Source organism: Aspergillus clavatus, genomic scaffold, assembly GCF_000002715.2.
Source record: "Aspergillus clavatus NRRL 1 1099423829798 genomic scaffold, whole genome shotgun sequence".
In the NCBI taxonomy this organism is placed as follows: Eukaryota; Fungi; Ascomycota; class Eurotiomycetes; order Eurotiales; family Aspergillaceae; genus Aspergillus; species Aspergillus clavatus.
In genome coordinates this window covers 1,665,025-1,680,481 of record NW_001517101.1, presented here as the reverse complement: position 1 = coordinate 1,680,481, position 15,457 = coordinate 1,665,025, and the positions used below count along the sequence as shown (strand labels likewise).

Here is a 15,457-nt window from a genome sequence, read left to right as displayed (position 1 = left end):
AGGTAAGAAGAGAACAGCAAATTCAACGCCCACAACCACTATTGTCGCGCCTCCATAACGAATTGAATGTGAAAGCCGAAAAAGCCCCTGGAGATCCGTTTTTGTCAGCCGATGATGATATCCCCAGTGGAGAACAGTCCAAGGGCTGCGATGAGTAACAGAGTGTGATTGGCCTGGAGAGCACGAGAGAGCTCGGAAGGGCGCTGCAGTACGCCGGAACTTGGAACGTCGAACCGCATAACTTTTCAGGTCCGCATCATCTATCTATTGATCCGTCTCTTCCCATCTCTCTCCCTTCCTCGAACTATCTTCAAAACCCTCCCCCAAAAAATATAGCAGCGTTCCGGCTGACTAGAATCCTGCTTTCCCGTCAAGGACCGGTATGTTTATGAATTCATCCCAATTCTCATCCATCCCCTTATCTATCGTGATGCTTTCTCCGTCCACCCATTGCTTACTCCTGCTCTTGTGCGCGATACAGAGCTACGAATTCAGTTTCCTCTTCGCCGGGTCATCATGTCGAGCGAATCGTCCTTGCCGCAGCCAGTGAAGAACGTGGTTGTCGACACTACTGCCCTTCCTGCGTCTTCCTCTGCGTCGGTATGGGACCGTATCTCGAAATGGGTGTCGGAGAATAAGGCTCTGGTCTATACCATTGCTGGTGTGGCTGTCGTCGTGACCAGCGCGGGTGTCGTATACTATCTGTCCGATTCGGGTCGGACTACCCAAGTTACTCCCCCGACGGAAAAGAAGAAGAGCAAGAACCAGCGTCGAAAGGAAAAGAAGAAGGCGGAGGAAGAGAAGAAGGCGAAGACCGCTTCCGTCCAGGAAGGTATGTCTTCTACGACTACGCCTCGCCTCTTTGGCTTGTGGGATATAACAGAATGACTGATGATGAAGCTTTAGAACAAGCTCCCAAGAAAGCCGAAGAGGCGTCTGAGGAGCTGCCTGAGGTTGATGAGGCTACTATTGATCAGCTGTCGGACGAGGTGGGTTGCTAAGTTTATGTTTTTGGCTTTCTTCTCGACGGCTCATGCTCACGGCTCAAATTTCAGACACGGAGGGCATATGCCGCCAAGCTCAAGGCCGCCGGTAACAAGGCGTATGGCTCCAAGGATTACAACAGCGCCATCGAACTCTACGGAAAGGCCATCATCTGCAAACCCGACCCTGTCTTCTACTCGAACCGCGCCGCCTGCTACAATGTGCTGTCGGACTGGGAAAAGGTCATCAAGGACACCAGCGCTGCACTGGCGATGGACAGCGAGTATGTGAAGGCCTTGAACCGAAGAGCCATTGCATACGAGCACCTCGAGAAGTTCGGAGAAGCTCTTCTCGACTTCACAGCCAGCTGCATCATCGATGGATTCTCCAGTGAGCTCAGCCGCAACTCGTTGGAGAGACTCCTGAAGAAGGTCGCCGAGAAGAAGGCCAAGGCGATCCTGGAAGCTAAGGGCCGGAAGCTTCCCAGTGCCACATTCGTTTCGAACTACCTGCAGAGCTTCCGTCCCCAGTCTCTCCCCGAGGGTCTCGAAGAGTCTGCCGACTTGAGTGACGAATCCGGCAAGGGCCAGCTGCGCAAGGGTCTGATCGCCATGTCGAAGAAGACCGGTGACGGCTATGAGGAGGCTGCCGCCGCTTTCGAGAAGGCGTTGGAGCTCGGCGACTTGGGTGAATACGAAGCGCTGGCCCTCAACATGAGAGCCACCTTCACGTATCTGGCCGGTAACGCTCAGTCGGCTCTGGCTGATCTCAACAAGAGTATCGAACTGCAGCCCTCGTTAGTGCAGAGCTACATCAAGCGTGCCAGCTTGCACCTTGAGCTCGGTAGGTTTAACTATGAGGAACAGACCGCGAGACACCGGTTGCTGACCAATACTAGGAAACAAGGATGCTGCGGCCGATGATTTCGAACTTGCCATCACTCACAACAAGGATGACCCCGACATCTACTATCACCGTGCTCAGCTCCACTTCATTCTTGGAGAATTCGCCGAAGCTGCCAAGGACTACCAGAAGTCGATCGACCTCGACCGAACTTTCATTTTCTCTCACATCCAACTCGGTGTGACACAGTACAAGATGGGCTCCGTGGCCTCTGCCATGGCTACCTTCCGTCGCTCCGTGAAGAACTTCGAGGATGTGCCCGACGTCTACAACTACTACGGTGAACTCCTCCTGGATCAGCAGAACTTCTCCGAGGCTATCGAGAAGTTCGACAAGGCTGTTGAGATGGAGAAGCAGAGCAAGCCTATGGGTATTAACGTCCTGCCCCTGATCAACAAGGCTCTTGCTCTCTTCCAGTGGAAGCACGACTTCCAGGAGGCTGAGAACCTCTGCCAGAAGGCCCTCATCAGTAAGTTATTTCGAAATGTTCGTACAACGTTTGGTTGAGCTCATACTAACGGCTGCTCTTTAGTTGATCCCGAATGTGATATCGCCGTCGGAACTATGGCCCAGCTTCTTCTGCAGCAGGGCAAGGTCTCGCAGGCCCTCAAGTACTTCGAGCGGGCCGCTGAGCTTGCCCGTACCGAGGGTGAGATTGTCAACGCCATCTCATATGCTGAGGCCACCCGCACACAGTTGGAAGTCCAGGAGAAGTACCCCCAGCTTGCCGCTCGCCTGCAAGGCATGGGTGGCGGCTTGGGCGGACCTCCTGGTCTGTAAAACAGAAAAAAGGACGACTTCGACGCGCAACGCGCCATGACTCTTCTCGCAATGTCCGCCTAGACGATGCGGATTTAATGCAAGATTAATTGGTTTTTCTTTCCCCCTCTCTTTCCCCCTTCTGCCGCCCAAGTTTTCTTGTTTGAACTGAAGCAGCCCTACTTTTAGACTGGCCCTTCTTGCCCAGCCCATTCGAATGTGGTCAGGGTGGGTGGGTCTTTCTTATGAGAGTGTATCTACTACCACAAATTTGTGTTTCATTATGTATCTTTTCCCTCTCCACCTCAAAAGAGCCTTTCTCTGATTTGTTTTCCTATCATTTGTGCTTCGTGTCTGCTTCCGCATGTTTTGATCATGTGCTTAATTTGTGGGCCTGGGGAGCTCTTCTGGTGTGTTGCCTCGGGAGAGCTCTGGCTGGGTAGCGGGAGTGTGTTTTGAGTATTGTCCGACGCCTGGCGCTTCGTTTCTAACAAGGAGAGACGGCGATGGAAGAAATATGACTTGTACCATAGTAAATGGAAGAGGGTAGGGAATATATTGCATCGGTTGGCATCTTTCATAGCAGTTCTTACTTCTAACTACTACTTCTACTCTACCACTAGTACTAGGCCCACTGGTGTTCTCTTATCGGCAGACTAACTGATTCAGGCATCACCTGACAGGGCGGGAGACCCCACATTCTCCCTATCATTCATAGGATATCTACTAAGTACTGTACTATGTACTATCTAGGTACTTACACAGTACTATGATGTCTACCTAGTCCCGAGTACCTAGCTCTATTAAGTACGATTACATACCGCCAGCATCAGCGTCACCATCCACTCTCTTCTATGGTTCACAACTTGCTTAGTACATCATCATTATTCTTCCTCTTCACTCATTCGCACATCACTTCCTGCTGTCCACACACAGAACACAACTCTCACTAACCTCTTACTCTCCTTCATCTACCTGCCTCAGTCATCCTCCACTGATCCACCCGTTCTTTATCGCCCTACCTCCTCCTTCCTTATCAACCCGACGATCATCCGAGTCGACCACTCCTCTCATACTTCCGATTTCGTGTGTTGGGTATCCATAACTTCATCAAGATTCCAGGCAGCCATTCGGAACCTGACATCTTCTACCACGGATTACTGCAGGGCGGAGAAGTCGCTGTCCACGTTTCTCAGCCTGACAGCGACCGTCGTTTCGGTTGACCTCAGGCTGATCCCATTGTTCTCCTCCCCCTTCTCCTCCTCTTACCCCTCCTCAGGCATCTTTCCGTCATTGACCTCGTTGCCTCGTCATATTGACTATCACTTTTCTACAACGAAGCTTGGAGTTCCGGAATTCAGACGCTTACTACTCACTGTTGTCAACTATTCTTCAAATTGTTGAGGATCTTCCTGACGAACAATATCTGTCGAGCATTGGGGTTTGCCCACGACGGAGTAACACTCGACATCAGCTCAAGAGAAGGTCTTACTTGTGCTCCTTGAAACCACCATGCCTCACAAGCAGGGTACGTGTTCCACCAAATGATTTCCAACTGTACAAGAGCGGTGCTGACTGATTATGTCTGTGTTGTTCAGCTGTTGTTACCCTCCACCCACTCTTCCAGCCCGATGTCCTCCCGTTTCGTTCCCTAACCTTCGCTTCTGACCTCGACATCGTCAAGATTGGCCGAGCATCTAAGCGAGAAGCAAAGAATCTCACCCCTGCGCCGCATAATGGCCTGTACGACTCGCGGGTGATGTCTCGAGACCATGCAAGGATGAGGGTATGTTTCGAGAAGAAGGTCGGTGGACACCCTCCCCTACCCCAGATCGATACAGATAAAGTCTACTTCTTGCTGTATGTTGCTGTATTCACAAATTTGATTTAGATCGTTTATCTACGGGACGGTGGTTCTATGCATGGTACCTGGATCAATGGTAAAAAGATGCCTGCTGAAAAGGATATTACAATCAATAACGGGGATGTGGTGACCTTCGGTGCTGAAGTCACGCGTGGTCAGGGTAGGTAGTGGCTTGATTCTGGATTCGAACGGCACTGACGCAGTCGACTCCAGATACGCATCTGCCTCTGAGGATTCGTTGCGAATATCAGTGGTCCGACATTGAGTGCGTGCATGTGTTCCACTGATGCTGGTGGATGAACTAACAAACCCGCAGGGATAAGAAGGCGTCGGATAATGGAGAGCAGCAACAGCAGCACATTCACAAATCAAACACTTTCTGCGTCCCTGATGACGACGATGACGAACAGATTGAGATCGCGGATGATTCGGTCCCCTTGGATTCTCCTTTTAGCGGGTCTCGCGACCAGGACGACTCGGATTCTTCTTCGGATTCTGATAATCAGCAACCTATCGAGATCTCAACACCGATGACCTCACCTCTGAAGAAAGAAGCTCTATCAAATCTGCCAGAGCGGAAGATATCGGAGCGTGCCACCAGCGTCGAATGTCTCATGAGCGGATCACAACAGAGCCCAATCCCTCTTGACGAGGACAACCCTGAACAGCCTCTTGTGACTCCAAGAATGACCCCTCCCACCGTCGAAGATACCTATGCCAGCTCCTATGCCGGTACGTCCATTGTCATGGAGGAAGATATGGACGAGCCCGACCTCGCTGCTTTCACTGGGGGACAGTCGTGTACGGGGTCTGACTATTGGGAAGAAAATGAAGAGCAAGATGACTCGGAGGATGAGGCGTCCGAGCTAAGTTCATATATGGATACCGACGCATTGGACCAAGCCGTTCATCCTACTGCTGGCGGAAACTGTGTCCCTGAGGAGGGATACAAGACACTGATGACTTCAGCCCGTGGGCCTTCCAACTTGAAGAACACCAACGGTTGGTTGATGAATTCGGATGACTCGTCTGCCCCATTGGCGAGCATAAGAAATGAATATTTGAAAACTAGGGCGTTCTCCCCCATTTCTGGCCCATCTCAACCACCGACCGAATTTTTGACTGATCCAGTCTCTGCACCACTGATCTGGCCATCCATTCCAGCTTCCAACGGAACCACCAGTGTGCCATCGCGATTTAATGAGAACTCGATCAAACCCTCACTTCCGTATTTTCATTACAACAACTCCGCCCTCCGTACCGAGGATTGGCCTCCTGCCCGTACTGTGTACTCAATTGAGCACAATTATCCCAACTCGACTGCGCGCTATACCGACGGACCATTCGTGAATAGTCAGTCGCAGAAAGGTATGGACCGAGGCAATGCTAACAACGGGGCGCATTCAAATGGTGTTGGTCCTGCCATTGTTGGTGAATCGCATCCGGTCCAATGCCAACGCAACCCGAACGTCTCCCACCCCATGGGAGAAAACATTGCAGTAAAAATTCCCTCAGAGGTCCAAGAAGATTCAGCCAACAACGCGGGAATCTCGCAACGCTTGAAAACTCGCCTGGCGATCGCTGATATCGTTGATACGTCTACATGGGTCCCGATCCAAGGCGGAAATCAGCCGCGAAAGAGAAAGGCTTCAGAGATGGATTCGGACTCGGAGGGTCCCGATGGAGCTCTCCAGACTCCAGTTGATCTGCAGTCTACCAAGGGACTTAATACAGACTCGTTCTCCCAGAATGCTCAGCCTCACGTTGCTACGTGTGACCTGGCCAGCTTGCACTCCCACTTGACACAGCTTCACCCTGTTACTGAAAGTCAGGCCACTGACCATCTCCGGAACCCTACTCTTGTGGGGGAGCGTCCGTTGAAGAAAATGAAGATGTCAACCCCTGGACCTTCTGGAAGTAATGCAGCAGATTCGTCTCTGAATGGAAATGCTCAGCGTCCAGGAAATTTCAAGACTCATGCTGCCAGTGCTCTGCTTGGTGCTGTGGTAGGTGGCTTAGGAACGATTGCTATCCTCGCATCGCTTCCCACCGATTACTTCGTTTGAACACATATTGGAGGGTTTTAACAATTCTACCCTGCCTTCTTTCCTATTTTACGCCCCACGACGCTTATCCTTTCTACTCGTCTCCTCTGTTATGAGATGAACGTATTTATGCGCTAGGTTCAAGGTCTCGTTTAAGGTTTTCATATGTTTTCTTTCCTCTCGAATGGGTTTGGAAATTTGGTCGCTTTAGTGGGGATCTTTCGTTAACTTTGCTCGGGTTGGTGCTGGTGTATCTGCTGTATCCTTTCTAGGAATGGATTTCTTATTCGATAAGATGGACAAATGGAGCATCTGCCATAGGAGTAGAGCCATGTTAGGTGCTACTAGACTAGCTTACCGTTTTCGTGATTTGAGCACTGACTTCGCTCAGTAAACGTAAGCGTACCTTATCATGAATTGAGATGCTCCATACCATTTGGCTGCGCTGAGCAGCTCGTGGCTTGCTGCCACCGCCAGCCATCGATGCTTCCCCGTCCGTCCATGTTGATGAACCGCCTTGTCGTTGCAAAGATTCTTGCAAATCTCCGATGATCGGAGTGTTGGTCGTGATCGTAATCCAAGTACGCCGTTTAGGCGTCAGAATGCACGCCTTAAGGACATGGATTTGGCTATAATCTTGGAAGCAATGCTTCCGGGGATGGGCCTGTCTCGCAGAAGGGGCAGACGTCAGCTGATCGCAGACTGTTCATCGATCGTCTGTCGTGTCTCTCCCTCTGTGCGACCTTAGGACCATCATCTCATCAGTTTCAACATCCAGTTTTATGAAACAGACACAACACGCAAGACAATCTATCCGGCTCAGCCATCAAAAAGATGCGGAGATCTTCTCCAACAGCTTCATCTAAGAAGTGGACCTCTCTTTCTCTGCCAATGTTGAGCGACTCTCACAGCCACCACGTCAGGCTGTATTCATCAGCCAGGAATCTGTTATGATTAGGTAGCGCTCCAAGATAGCAGGGATGGCACACGAAGCCAAGGCGAGAACCCCCGTCTAACGCGTGATTCACAACGGATGCTTGCATATGGATCACTGGCGCCCAACCTTCAACAGGTAGGTAGTAACCATGGCCGTCCCTAGTTCATTTCTATGTGTGTCCAGTCAGCGAGTCACATCGCGCCTCAAGTTGGTTGGGTTGGTTTTACTGACTCTGGACAGGAGATGCTCGTGACCCCATCTTCCTCGAATTGGTCTATCTCCCTTTGTCAGATTTCCCAACAGCAGGGAGCTTACTTTTCCACGAGGACGGCTGTAACCCTTCTGTACTATTAATACAGTATACACCGATCTTATGGGAATACATCGACAGCACTGCACAATGCTCGTTTGAGTGGTGCCAAAGACACTGCCATTGACGGCTCAGCCGGCGAATGAGCTGCATGCTCACTTCTTCTACTAATGCAGTATTCTTTCTAGGAGATGATGCTGGGTGGTCGTGTTTCGTATTTGGCCCTCAGGGCCTCAACGACATATGACCAATCCATCTGCAGGGCAATCTCCCTGCATCTGATATGAGGCCTGTTTGCACGAAGGCTTCAACTCTTTTACGATGGAACGCCCCCCTCCTCGGCTATCATGCGGCTAGTGATAAGTTGACCTCGCGGTGGAGTTTCCACTTCTTGTATTCAGTATGTCGGACGGATACCTGCATGGAGCATATGAGTATCCATCATCGAGAGTTCGAAGTGGCCACGAGACCATCGCGAGTGATATTGCACTTCTCCTGTAGTGATGGCAATAGACCATTCACCGTTCGGTCCGAAGGCCCGGTTACTGTGGAATTTGAAACAAGCTAATCCTTACTGCAACCGATGGATTTCATGGAAGCTAGACTATCTGCATCATCACCCCTTCCTGTGCCCCCTCAGCCGTTGTCCAAGTTATGGCTCCCCTTTCGGCAGGCGTGTTCCCACTGGTCTCGCGGTAGCTTGGCTGCTTCCAATGCACGGCAATGGGGCATGTGCCGCGCAACCGCCCTCTCTTGCTTGGATTGGCCTTTGGGTCGATAGGATGCTTGAGAAGCGGGTAGGTCTATAAGGACATTGCAGGCTTGGTCGCAGCAGGAAAAAGCCATTGGGCCCACCTTGATGTTCTGATCGCTATCTACGGGGTGCGGACAGATTGACCTGCAACCAGGACGAGAATCAATGGTACCTTGCTCTCAAAATATTAATTTTGATTTTCCAAAAAGTCTTTGATCTCATGTTACGCTCCTCTCGTCTCAACATCTTCTAGAAGAGCGTTCTGTGTGATCTATATCTGACACACGGAATGATATCATGCTGGCTGGCACGTTGCACTGCACCTATCCGTGATGCCGTGGTTGTCAGTGGATTGGACAATGGTCGAAGCAGTCTCTCGCTTTTTATTGAAGCGGTCAGCGATCTAAAATTGCGGCGCCGGTCCTCCTTATCATTCGTTACTCAAGTAACACAGCCCTCGGTGGCTGCCATGCTTTTGGCCTTTGTTTCGTTGTATGGGCCTAGTGATATTGTCACGTACCCCATCACTCACCTGCACAAGAATAATTTACTTTCCCTTTCTCTGTGCTCAACTCTGATTGACTGAATTATGTTCCTTTCTCCTCCTCTATAGGCCCAATCTCATGCAGTCCGTCATGAGAGAGGCTTGGACCAAGGCATCTGGTCGACTTCTCAATGGCCACTCGACAACACAGAACTTGGACCTGGCTCTATGGTTTACTGGCTCTTTGAGGTTTCCATTGTGTGGGGATACTCCAGGAATATCCGTTGCCGATAACCCGATACCTGTCCACTTTGTCGAGAGTCGTTCGATATTCCCTCGATGATCCCTGAACCATGCTGCTGCACCTGAGCCCCTGTCGATTCTGTGATAACTTCTGCCCTGGATAGAGAATCATGATTCGGCATCACCGACACAGGACTGGAAAGGTGTCTATTGACTCGACCTCTAGTAGCACAGTCGCTGACAAGATCGCTTTCTGCTTACCGCTGACGGAGAAATCACCGTTTGGACTGGACAGGGAAGGGCCCTGTTCAGCCTGCAAGGCCAACATTTGCTTTTTTCTGCTATAATCATACCACCATCCTTCCTCTATAGAGGCTTCATTATGATGAGGTTGATAAAGAGACACCCGTCCTTAGTGGGCAGCTTGTTGAACATGAGCTCAGAATATTCTTGAGCATACCTGATCTTGGATCCATTGAACCTAGGTTGTGGCCGCTTTGCCTCTATACCTTGGAACATATTTTCTCCTGACCACCGTCATCAGATATCCACCCCTAGCAGTCACGATAGCATACTTCTCCATCGAACTATGTCGGCGCATCTGGATCCGGAGCACACATCTTGCATCGGCGGTCGGACCGTTGTGACATGTCGGGACTGCGCTGGGAACGCACCACGGTATGTTGATCATACCTACTGCCTCTGCATGCCATTCCATAGCTAATTCTACCACAGAGGCGCAATCTGCACCAGTTGCAGCGGACGCGGATTCACCATCTTCATCTGTGCACACTGCAACCCCGCGGCCGCTGCTCTCGCTGCCCGGAGCGCCGGCTCGTCGACAGAATCCTCCACCCCGTCGTCTCCCGCCTCTCTCAGCAGAAGCTCATCGACCTCGCTGTCGTCAAGAAGCGACCTGACAGGACCTCGACCCTGGAAACGCTTTGGGGATGGTGACGGCGGTCCTGGAGGTGGGAGAGTCGGTACAAACACAAATACTCCCCGGAGTGTGTAGACGGGGGATTCCACTGTCTGTCGGGAAACATACGAATACGCTACTTGATATTATATACGGCCGGGAAATCAACATCCCTCGTTGGCGAGGAGGAGTTGTGTGGGAGTTTATATAGAAGGGCAATGGCCGAATCTTCATCCTGTTTTATGATATTATGGATTGATGTTCTTGGTTCGGGGTTACATTATAGTTTTCTTTCCAAGATGGTTCAAATCGGGGACTAAGGGGATAGTATATAGTTCAATCGAGAATCCTTTTATCATCTCTCGGCTCTGACCACCATCTATTTGGATCTTTCCTTCTGCTTCTGTCCAAACTTGACTGAATCTACAGAAGCACTCATTCCATCCAGCGCCCGACTATTTCAACTACTGTCAATTCAGCTCTGGGATAAGCCTCAAGTGAGGAGAGGAAATTGCAACGCTCAGATTCAGAGGCGATAGAGCCCAACGTCGATCCAACAATGAATCTCATTCATATCAATCAACTACTTGTTTGAACGGCCATCAAATGCATGCAGCCAGGGGCGGCTGGCGCACGCAAACGTCTTGAAGTCGTGTGCGTATTCATGCGCATCCCGAGAACGCATCACCTGGAAGCAAGCGCTGCAGACTCAGATCAGGCAGATACGGGCGGTATTCGCCTGTTCGGGTTTTGTGTTTGGTCGGTAGACATGATGATGATGATGATGATGATGATGATGATGATGGTTGTTGATGGACAGCTTTGGACAGCTTCTGAGACGTCAAGCACCTCCGAACTGACCCTGACCTGGCCATCGTCAATTCTATCAGAAAACATAAAACGTCATTCCATCGGCTATTCTCCGCTGTACTCCGAAGTATTCTGTCGAAAATCAATTGGAGATGGAGGAATCCCCCGTGGCGCGTCTCTCCACAATCCACATGCTGTCTTTAATTTTCCCCACAGTCGGAGCTCTTTTAGTTGTTAGTTGTTAGTCTAGTCTAAAGTCTAAACTACTTGGTGCTTGAAGATCGGAATTTTTGAGCTAATAGTTGTCGCCGATAGTCCCCCTTTCCAACCACTGTACAGACACAAATGTGGCATTATGACAATATCGGTTGCAACTAAGATATATATATATAAATATATAGATATATAGCTAAGACTGTGACTTCCATCGAAGACATGATGCGCTTTTCCCATGCCAAAAGATTAGTGCAACAACTAAATAGCTATGAAGAATGTGAAAGTCATCAATCATCAGACGCCCGTCTGCGCCATGCATCAGGTCAACAAAGCAAATGAAAAGAAAAACTCCATGGGACGCCAATTATCCCCCGGTGGACCACGATCCGGATGCAGAACTAGCCAACTAGCTGGCCACGGCCAACTGGGCCACCAGATCCGACGCGACATCCAGGAAGGGGTACGGACTCGTGACCTCCTTCTCCTTGTTGCGGTATCGCTTGCTGATCGGGTGCCATTCCGTGTCGCCCTCGCCGCGGATCACATTTTGGTATCCGTCGCACTTGAAGTCGACCATGTAGTTGCTCTGCTCTAGTTGATACAGCTGGATGTCGACAAACACCCAGACACCGTGCGAAATCCGTCCGTGCAGATACGCCTGGTTTGCGGAAGAGGGGCCAGAGCTGGTGCCGCTGTCCGGATTGAAAGGATTCTTCTCCTCGGCGGAGCGAGACAGGTTCGAGATGTTGAAGCGACGGCGGAGGTCTTCCAGGTCACTCTTGCTGCTCTGTACGCTAGCAGATCGTCCGGGGGCTTTGATCCCTTGCTTGAGAAGACGGGCGCGAATGAACCAGGAATCCTTGGGGATGTAGTAGTCCGCTGGCAGGTCGGGATACTTGCTCTGCAGTGGTCTTTCTCCAGTGGGCGGGGAAGCTCCAATTGGCGTACCTTCTAGAAGAATCAAAGATATCAGCTTACGTCCTGCGTCAAGAATATGAACCATTGGGAAACAAACCTGTTTCGGAAGGCTCGATCTCCCAAACTCCACCTTGTGCCGCAATGGCTTTGTACAGATAGAGCATGGCCTCGTAGGGTTGATTCCGCGACCGGATCCCGAACTGCCATTTGCGGGTCCTCTTCGGTTGATGGGGCGCGCTACGAATCTCAGGGGGGTCCAGGCGCAGCGCGTTCAGGTCGACAATACTACGAGAATGTGGCTTCAGCGCTCTCGCGCCGGCTTCCAGCTCCGCGGGGGAGCGGGCACCGTGGAGATCGTCATCAAGATTGGCCTGCGCACGTTCTTCACGTAGTCGATGCGCATCGCGCGCGCGTTGCTCCCGTTCCCGCTCCCGTTGTTCCATCAGTTGATCATGAACATAGGGTAAGCTGGTCGGCAGGATCCGCACATGACTGATGCGGGTGGACTCGTAATCGTCCGAATCGACTTGCGAGGGGGTCTGGGAAGGCTGGCGGAGGATATCATGAGGGGGATTCTCTTGAGGGCGGGGCGCAGTGGGCCGGCCAACTGCAGGTGAAGGAAGAGGGGTTCGATTCGGCGGCGGAGAGGGAGCGATGGGAGCACTCATCAAGGTATCATCCGAGGGGGCTATTTGCTGTTAAAAAAAAATTCCCTATTTCCGACAGAATCAGGGGCCGAGCAATTGACTCACAGTTGGTCTGCATCATCTCATTCTCCACGATGATAAAGAAGGCATCCTTGATTGCGCTGGGCTCTGAACTCCTGAGTGCGTCTTCGATGTCTTCGCGCGCATATCCCATACTGCGTTCCAATTTGGAGATGCCGATTTGATGGATCTTGTGCTGTACGGAGAGAGGCTTCCCCGGCGCGAGTTTTTTTGGATCAATCGCTTTGTTGGGGTCCACACCGGTCCCGATGTATTCTTCCGGGGGCGGCTGAAGATATTTGGGGAGATCCTGCAAGAACCAGGGATCCTGACGGATTTCGGGGATGGTGATGCGGTGGACGGGGTGCACCTGGAGCATCGATCGGATCAACCGCGCGGCTCCAGACGAGATATAGGGAGGCATATGGAAGTTGCCCGCGGCAATCTTCTTGAAAAGGGCGGGAATATAGTCGTCGTCGAAGGGAAGCCGTCCGACCAAGAGGACGTAGAGAATCACACCGCAACTCCACACGTCGACTTCGGGGCCGGCATAGAGCTTGCCGGAGATGACCTCGGGAGCAGCATAGTTGGGGCTCCCGCAACTCGTCTTGAGGAAATTCCCGTCTGTCATGATATTACTCAGACCGAAATCGGCGATCTTCACGTTCTTGTCCTTGTCGATGAGCAGATTCTCCGGCTTCAAATCCCGATGCACAATCTTGTGGCGATGGCAGTACTCGACGGCGCAGATGATCTGTTGGAAGAACTTGCGGGCCTCGGCGTCATTGCATCGACCTCTTTTGACCAGGTAATCGAACAGCTCTCGTTCGGCGTATTCCAGGACCATGATGATATCCGTTTTGGTAGCAATGACGGTATACCTTTAAAAACCCGATAAAAAGTGTTAGTTTTTGTCTCCCGCACTTCCAATCTTCACAAAGCAGAGAATTGGCTCGTACAATTTGATAATATGAGGATGACGCAGCAATTGCAGATACTGAATCTCCCGCTCCACACGACCAACCATGTCCCTGGAGAGCAACTTGCGCCGGGAGATGATCTTGAGAGCAACCTGCCGACCGCTGGGTTGATGAATCGCCAGCTTTACCTTCCCAAACGAGCCCTCACCCAGGATCTTGATGGTCTGGTACTGATCCAGACGCTGCATATCCCTCATGGTGGCCGGAGACTGCATGGAGGGGTCAGCGCCTTTTCCGCCCGGGCGCGAGGGCGGAGGCATCGCCATGGCAGGATGATTCGCGGCGCTAGGGGGAGGACCGGTCCCGGTAGAACGTTCACGTTGACGATCGGAGTCAAAAGCAGGAAGGGATACGGAGAGGTCCTCGTCGTCAAAGGCAGCGGCCATTTCCGGTCGGAGGAGGGGTGGGGTGTTAAAAAAAAAGACAGACACGAGAGAGGGAGAGAGAGAGAGAGGGAGAGAGGGAAAAGAGGACACACAGGACAACGTGACGTGATGGATTTCACTGAGTGAGTCCCAGCGGTCTGTCCTGCTGACTGTCCAGCTATTTTTTTTTCTTTTCTTTTCTTCTCGTACTGGTCTGGAACCGACTAAGAGCTCGTCTAGGTGGGATTTATGGAGACACCAATGGGGAGGGCATAATACTAGAGCAAAAATAGGGACTGTAGTGAACCCCACGACCCAGCTCTTCAGAGTGAGAGTGGAGCGCAGAAAGAGGCCAAGGAGGGGAAGGTTTTTAAGCACGAAAGCGAGTCGACGCTATATTGGCGGGGTTGGAGGGAGTTGGCTGGAATCGAGTTAGTTCACCACGATGAGGATGAAGACAAGATGAGATCGAGAGAGAGAGAGAGAGAGAAAAGAAGATCAGAGTGGGAGGTTGAATTCCTCAGAAGCTAAGGTGAGAAGAATGGTCGTACAAATAAATGATAAGGTCGTAGTTGATGGTTGAAGGATCAGAGAGAGCACAACACATCAATTGTCCTCTTGATAATGAGAGCGCTACTCCTACCACTACTACACTACTACATAGTATGTATATACCTGGACTGAGGATTCCTACCTCTATGTACAGTCATGATCTAATCTCCTATTTTTCATCTCACACTCGAGACTCCAAGTCAACATGCTCAGTCGCCCGTTTGGCGCCATCCCCCGCCACACAGTCCCATGGGTTGTCTCTCCGCCATCCAAGATACCTCGTTCATCTTCATGACTCACATCCGTTTAGGAGTAGGGAGCTAGGGATGATATTACAATCAAGCTGCTTGAAAGCCTTGAGCCATCTAGTCTTAGCTACTAGATACATTCTAGTCAGTGGATCTCATCCCGTCTATTTTATCGACATCACCACCAGCAAAATCCCCCACGAACGCTCAACCCATTCGGACCGAACTAGAGCACTTGAGAAGAACGAACCCATCCACATCCTGACAGACACAAGACAAACAGGCTAATTTTACCCCTCATATATCATCGCAAGTGTGGAGGCTGTACCTCGTCAATATCGCACTTCGCCCTCTTAGCCAACACGATTCAGCCATGCGGCACAGGCACCCTGCATTAGTTTCAAGATGCCCCATACTCAACCGGGAAAGGATCATGTTTCTACATCCATGTTAGAGACT

General features: G+C 51.1%; 4 protein-coding genes across 4 annotated transcripts, besides 8 other annotated features; 3 read left to right on the top strand and 1 right to left on the bottom strand.

Annotated features, from left to right (window-relative positions):
* Positions 1-516: 516 nt before the first annotated feature.
* tom70 (putative mitochondrial outer membrane translocase receptor (TOM70)) lies at positions 517-2,667 on the top strand (the record flags this gene model as incomplete). Its single annotated transcript, XM_001273050.1, has 5 exons — positions 517-832; positions 907-989; positions 1,056-1,827; positions 1,883-2,356; positions 2,420-2,667. The coding sequence occupies 5 exons, from the start codon at positions 517-519 to the stop codon at positions 2,665-2,667; spliced, it is 1,893 nt and encodes a 630-aa protein (XP_001273051.1).
* Positions 777-810: a microsatellite.
* A 1,491-nt stretch (positions 2,668-4,158) lies between the features above and the next one.
* ACLA_093230 (FHA domain protein) lies at positions 4,159-6,576 on the top strand (the record flags this gene model as incomplete). Its single annotated transcript, XM_001273049.1, has 5 exons — positions 4,159-4,174; positions 4,245-4,432; positions 4,538-4,670; positions 4,724-4,775; positions 4,827-6,576. The coding sequence occupies 5 exons, from the start codon at positions 4,159-4,161 to the stop codon at positions 6,574-6,576; spliced, it is 2,139 nt and encodes a 712-aa protein (XP_001273050.1).
* A 3,296-nt stretch (positions 6,577-9,872) lies between these two features.
* On the top strand, positions 9,873-10,298 carry ACLA_093220 (uncharacterized protein; the record flags this gene model as incomplete). The annotated part of the gene is made up of 2 exons (XM_001273048.1): positions 9,873-9,961; positions 10,019-10,298. The coding sequence occupies 2 exons, from the start codon at positions 9,873-9,875 to the stop codon at positions 10,296-10,298; spliced, it is 369 nt and encodes a 122-aa protein (XP_001273049.1).
* Positions 10,299-10,971: 673 nt separating this feature from the next.
* Positions 10,972-11,007: a microsatellite.
* Positions 10,973-11,007: a microsatellite.
* Positions 11,008-11,391: 384 nt separating this feature from the next.
* Positions 11,392-11,420: a microsatellite.
* A 214-nt stretch (positions 11,421-11,634) lies between these two features.
* On the bottom strand, positions 11,635-14,219 carry ACLA_093210 (SNF1 family serine/threonine-protein kinase; the record flags this gene model as incomplete). Its single annotated transcript, XM_001273047.1, has 4 exons — positions 11,635-12,179; positions 12,244-12,834; positions 12,899-13,734; positions 13,813-14,219. The coding sequence occupies 4 exons, from the start codon at positions 14,217-14,219 to the stop codon at positions 11,635-11,637; spliced, it is 2,379 nt and encodes a 792-aa protein (XP_001273048.1).
* Positions 14,220-14,264: 45 nt separating this feature from the next.
* Positions 14,265-14,298: a microsatellite.
* Positions 14,266-14,298: a microsatellite.
* Positions 14,299-14,379: 81 nt separating this feature from the next.
* Positions 14,380-14,404: a microsatellite.
* A 264-nt stretch (positions 14,405-14,668) lies between these two features.
* Positions 14,669-14,688: a microsatellite.
* Positions 14,689-15,457: the final 769 nt, after the last annotated feature.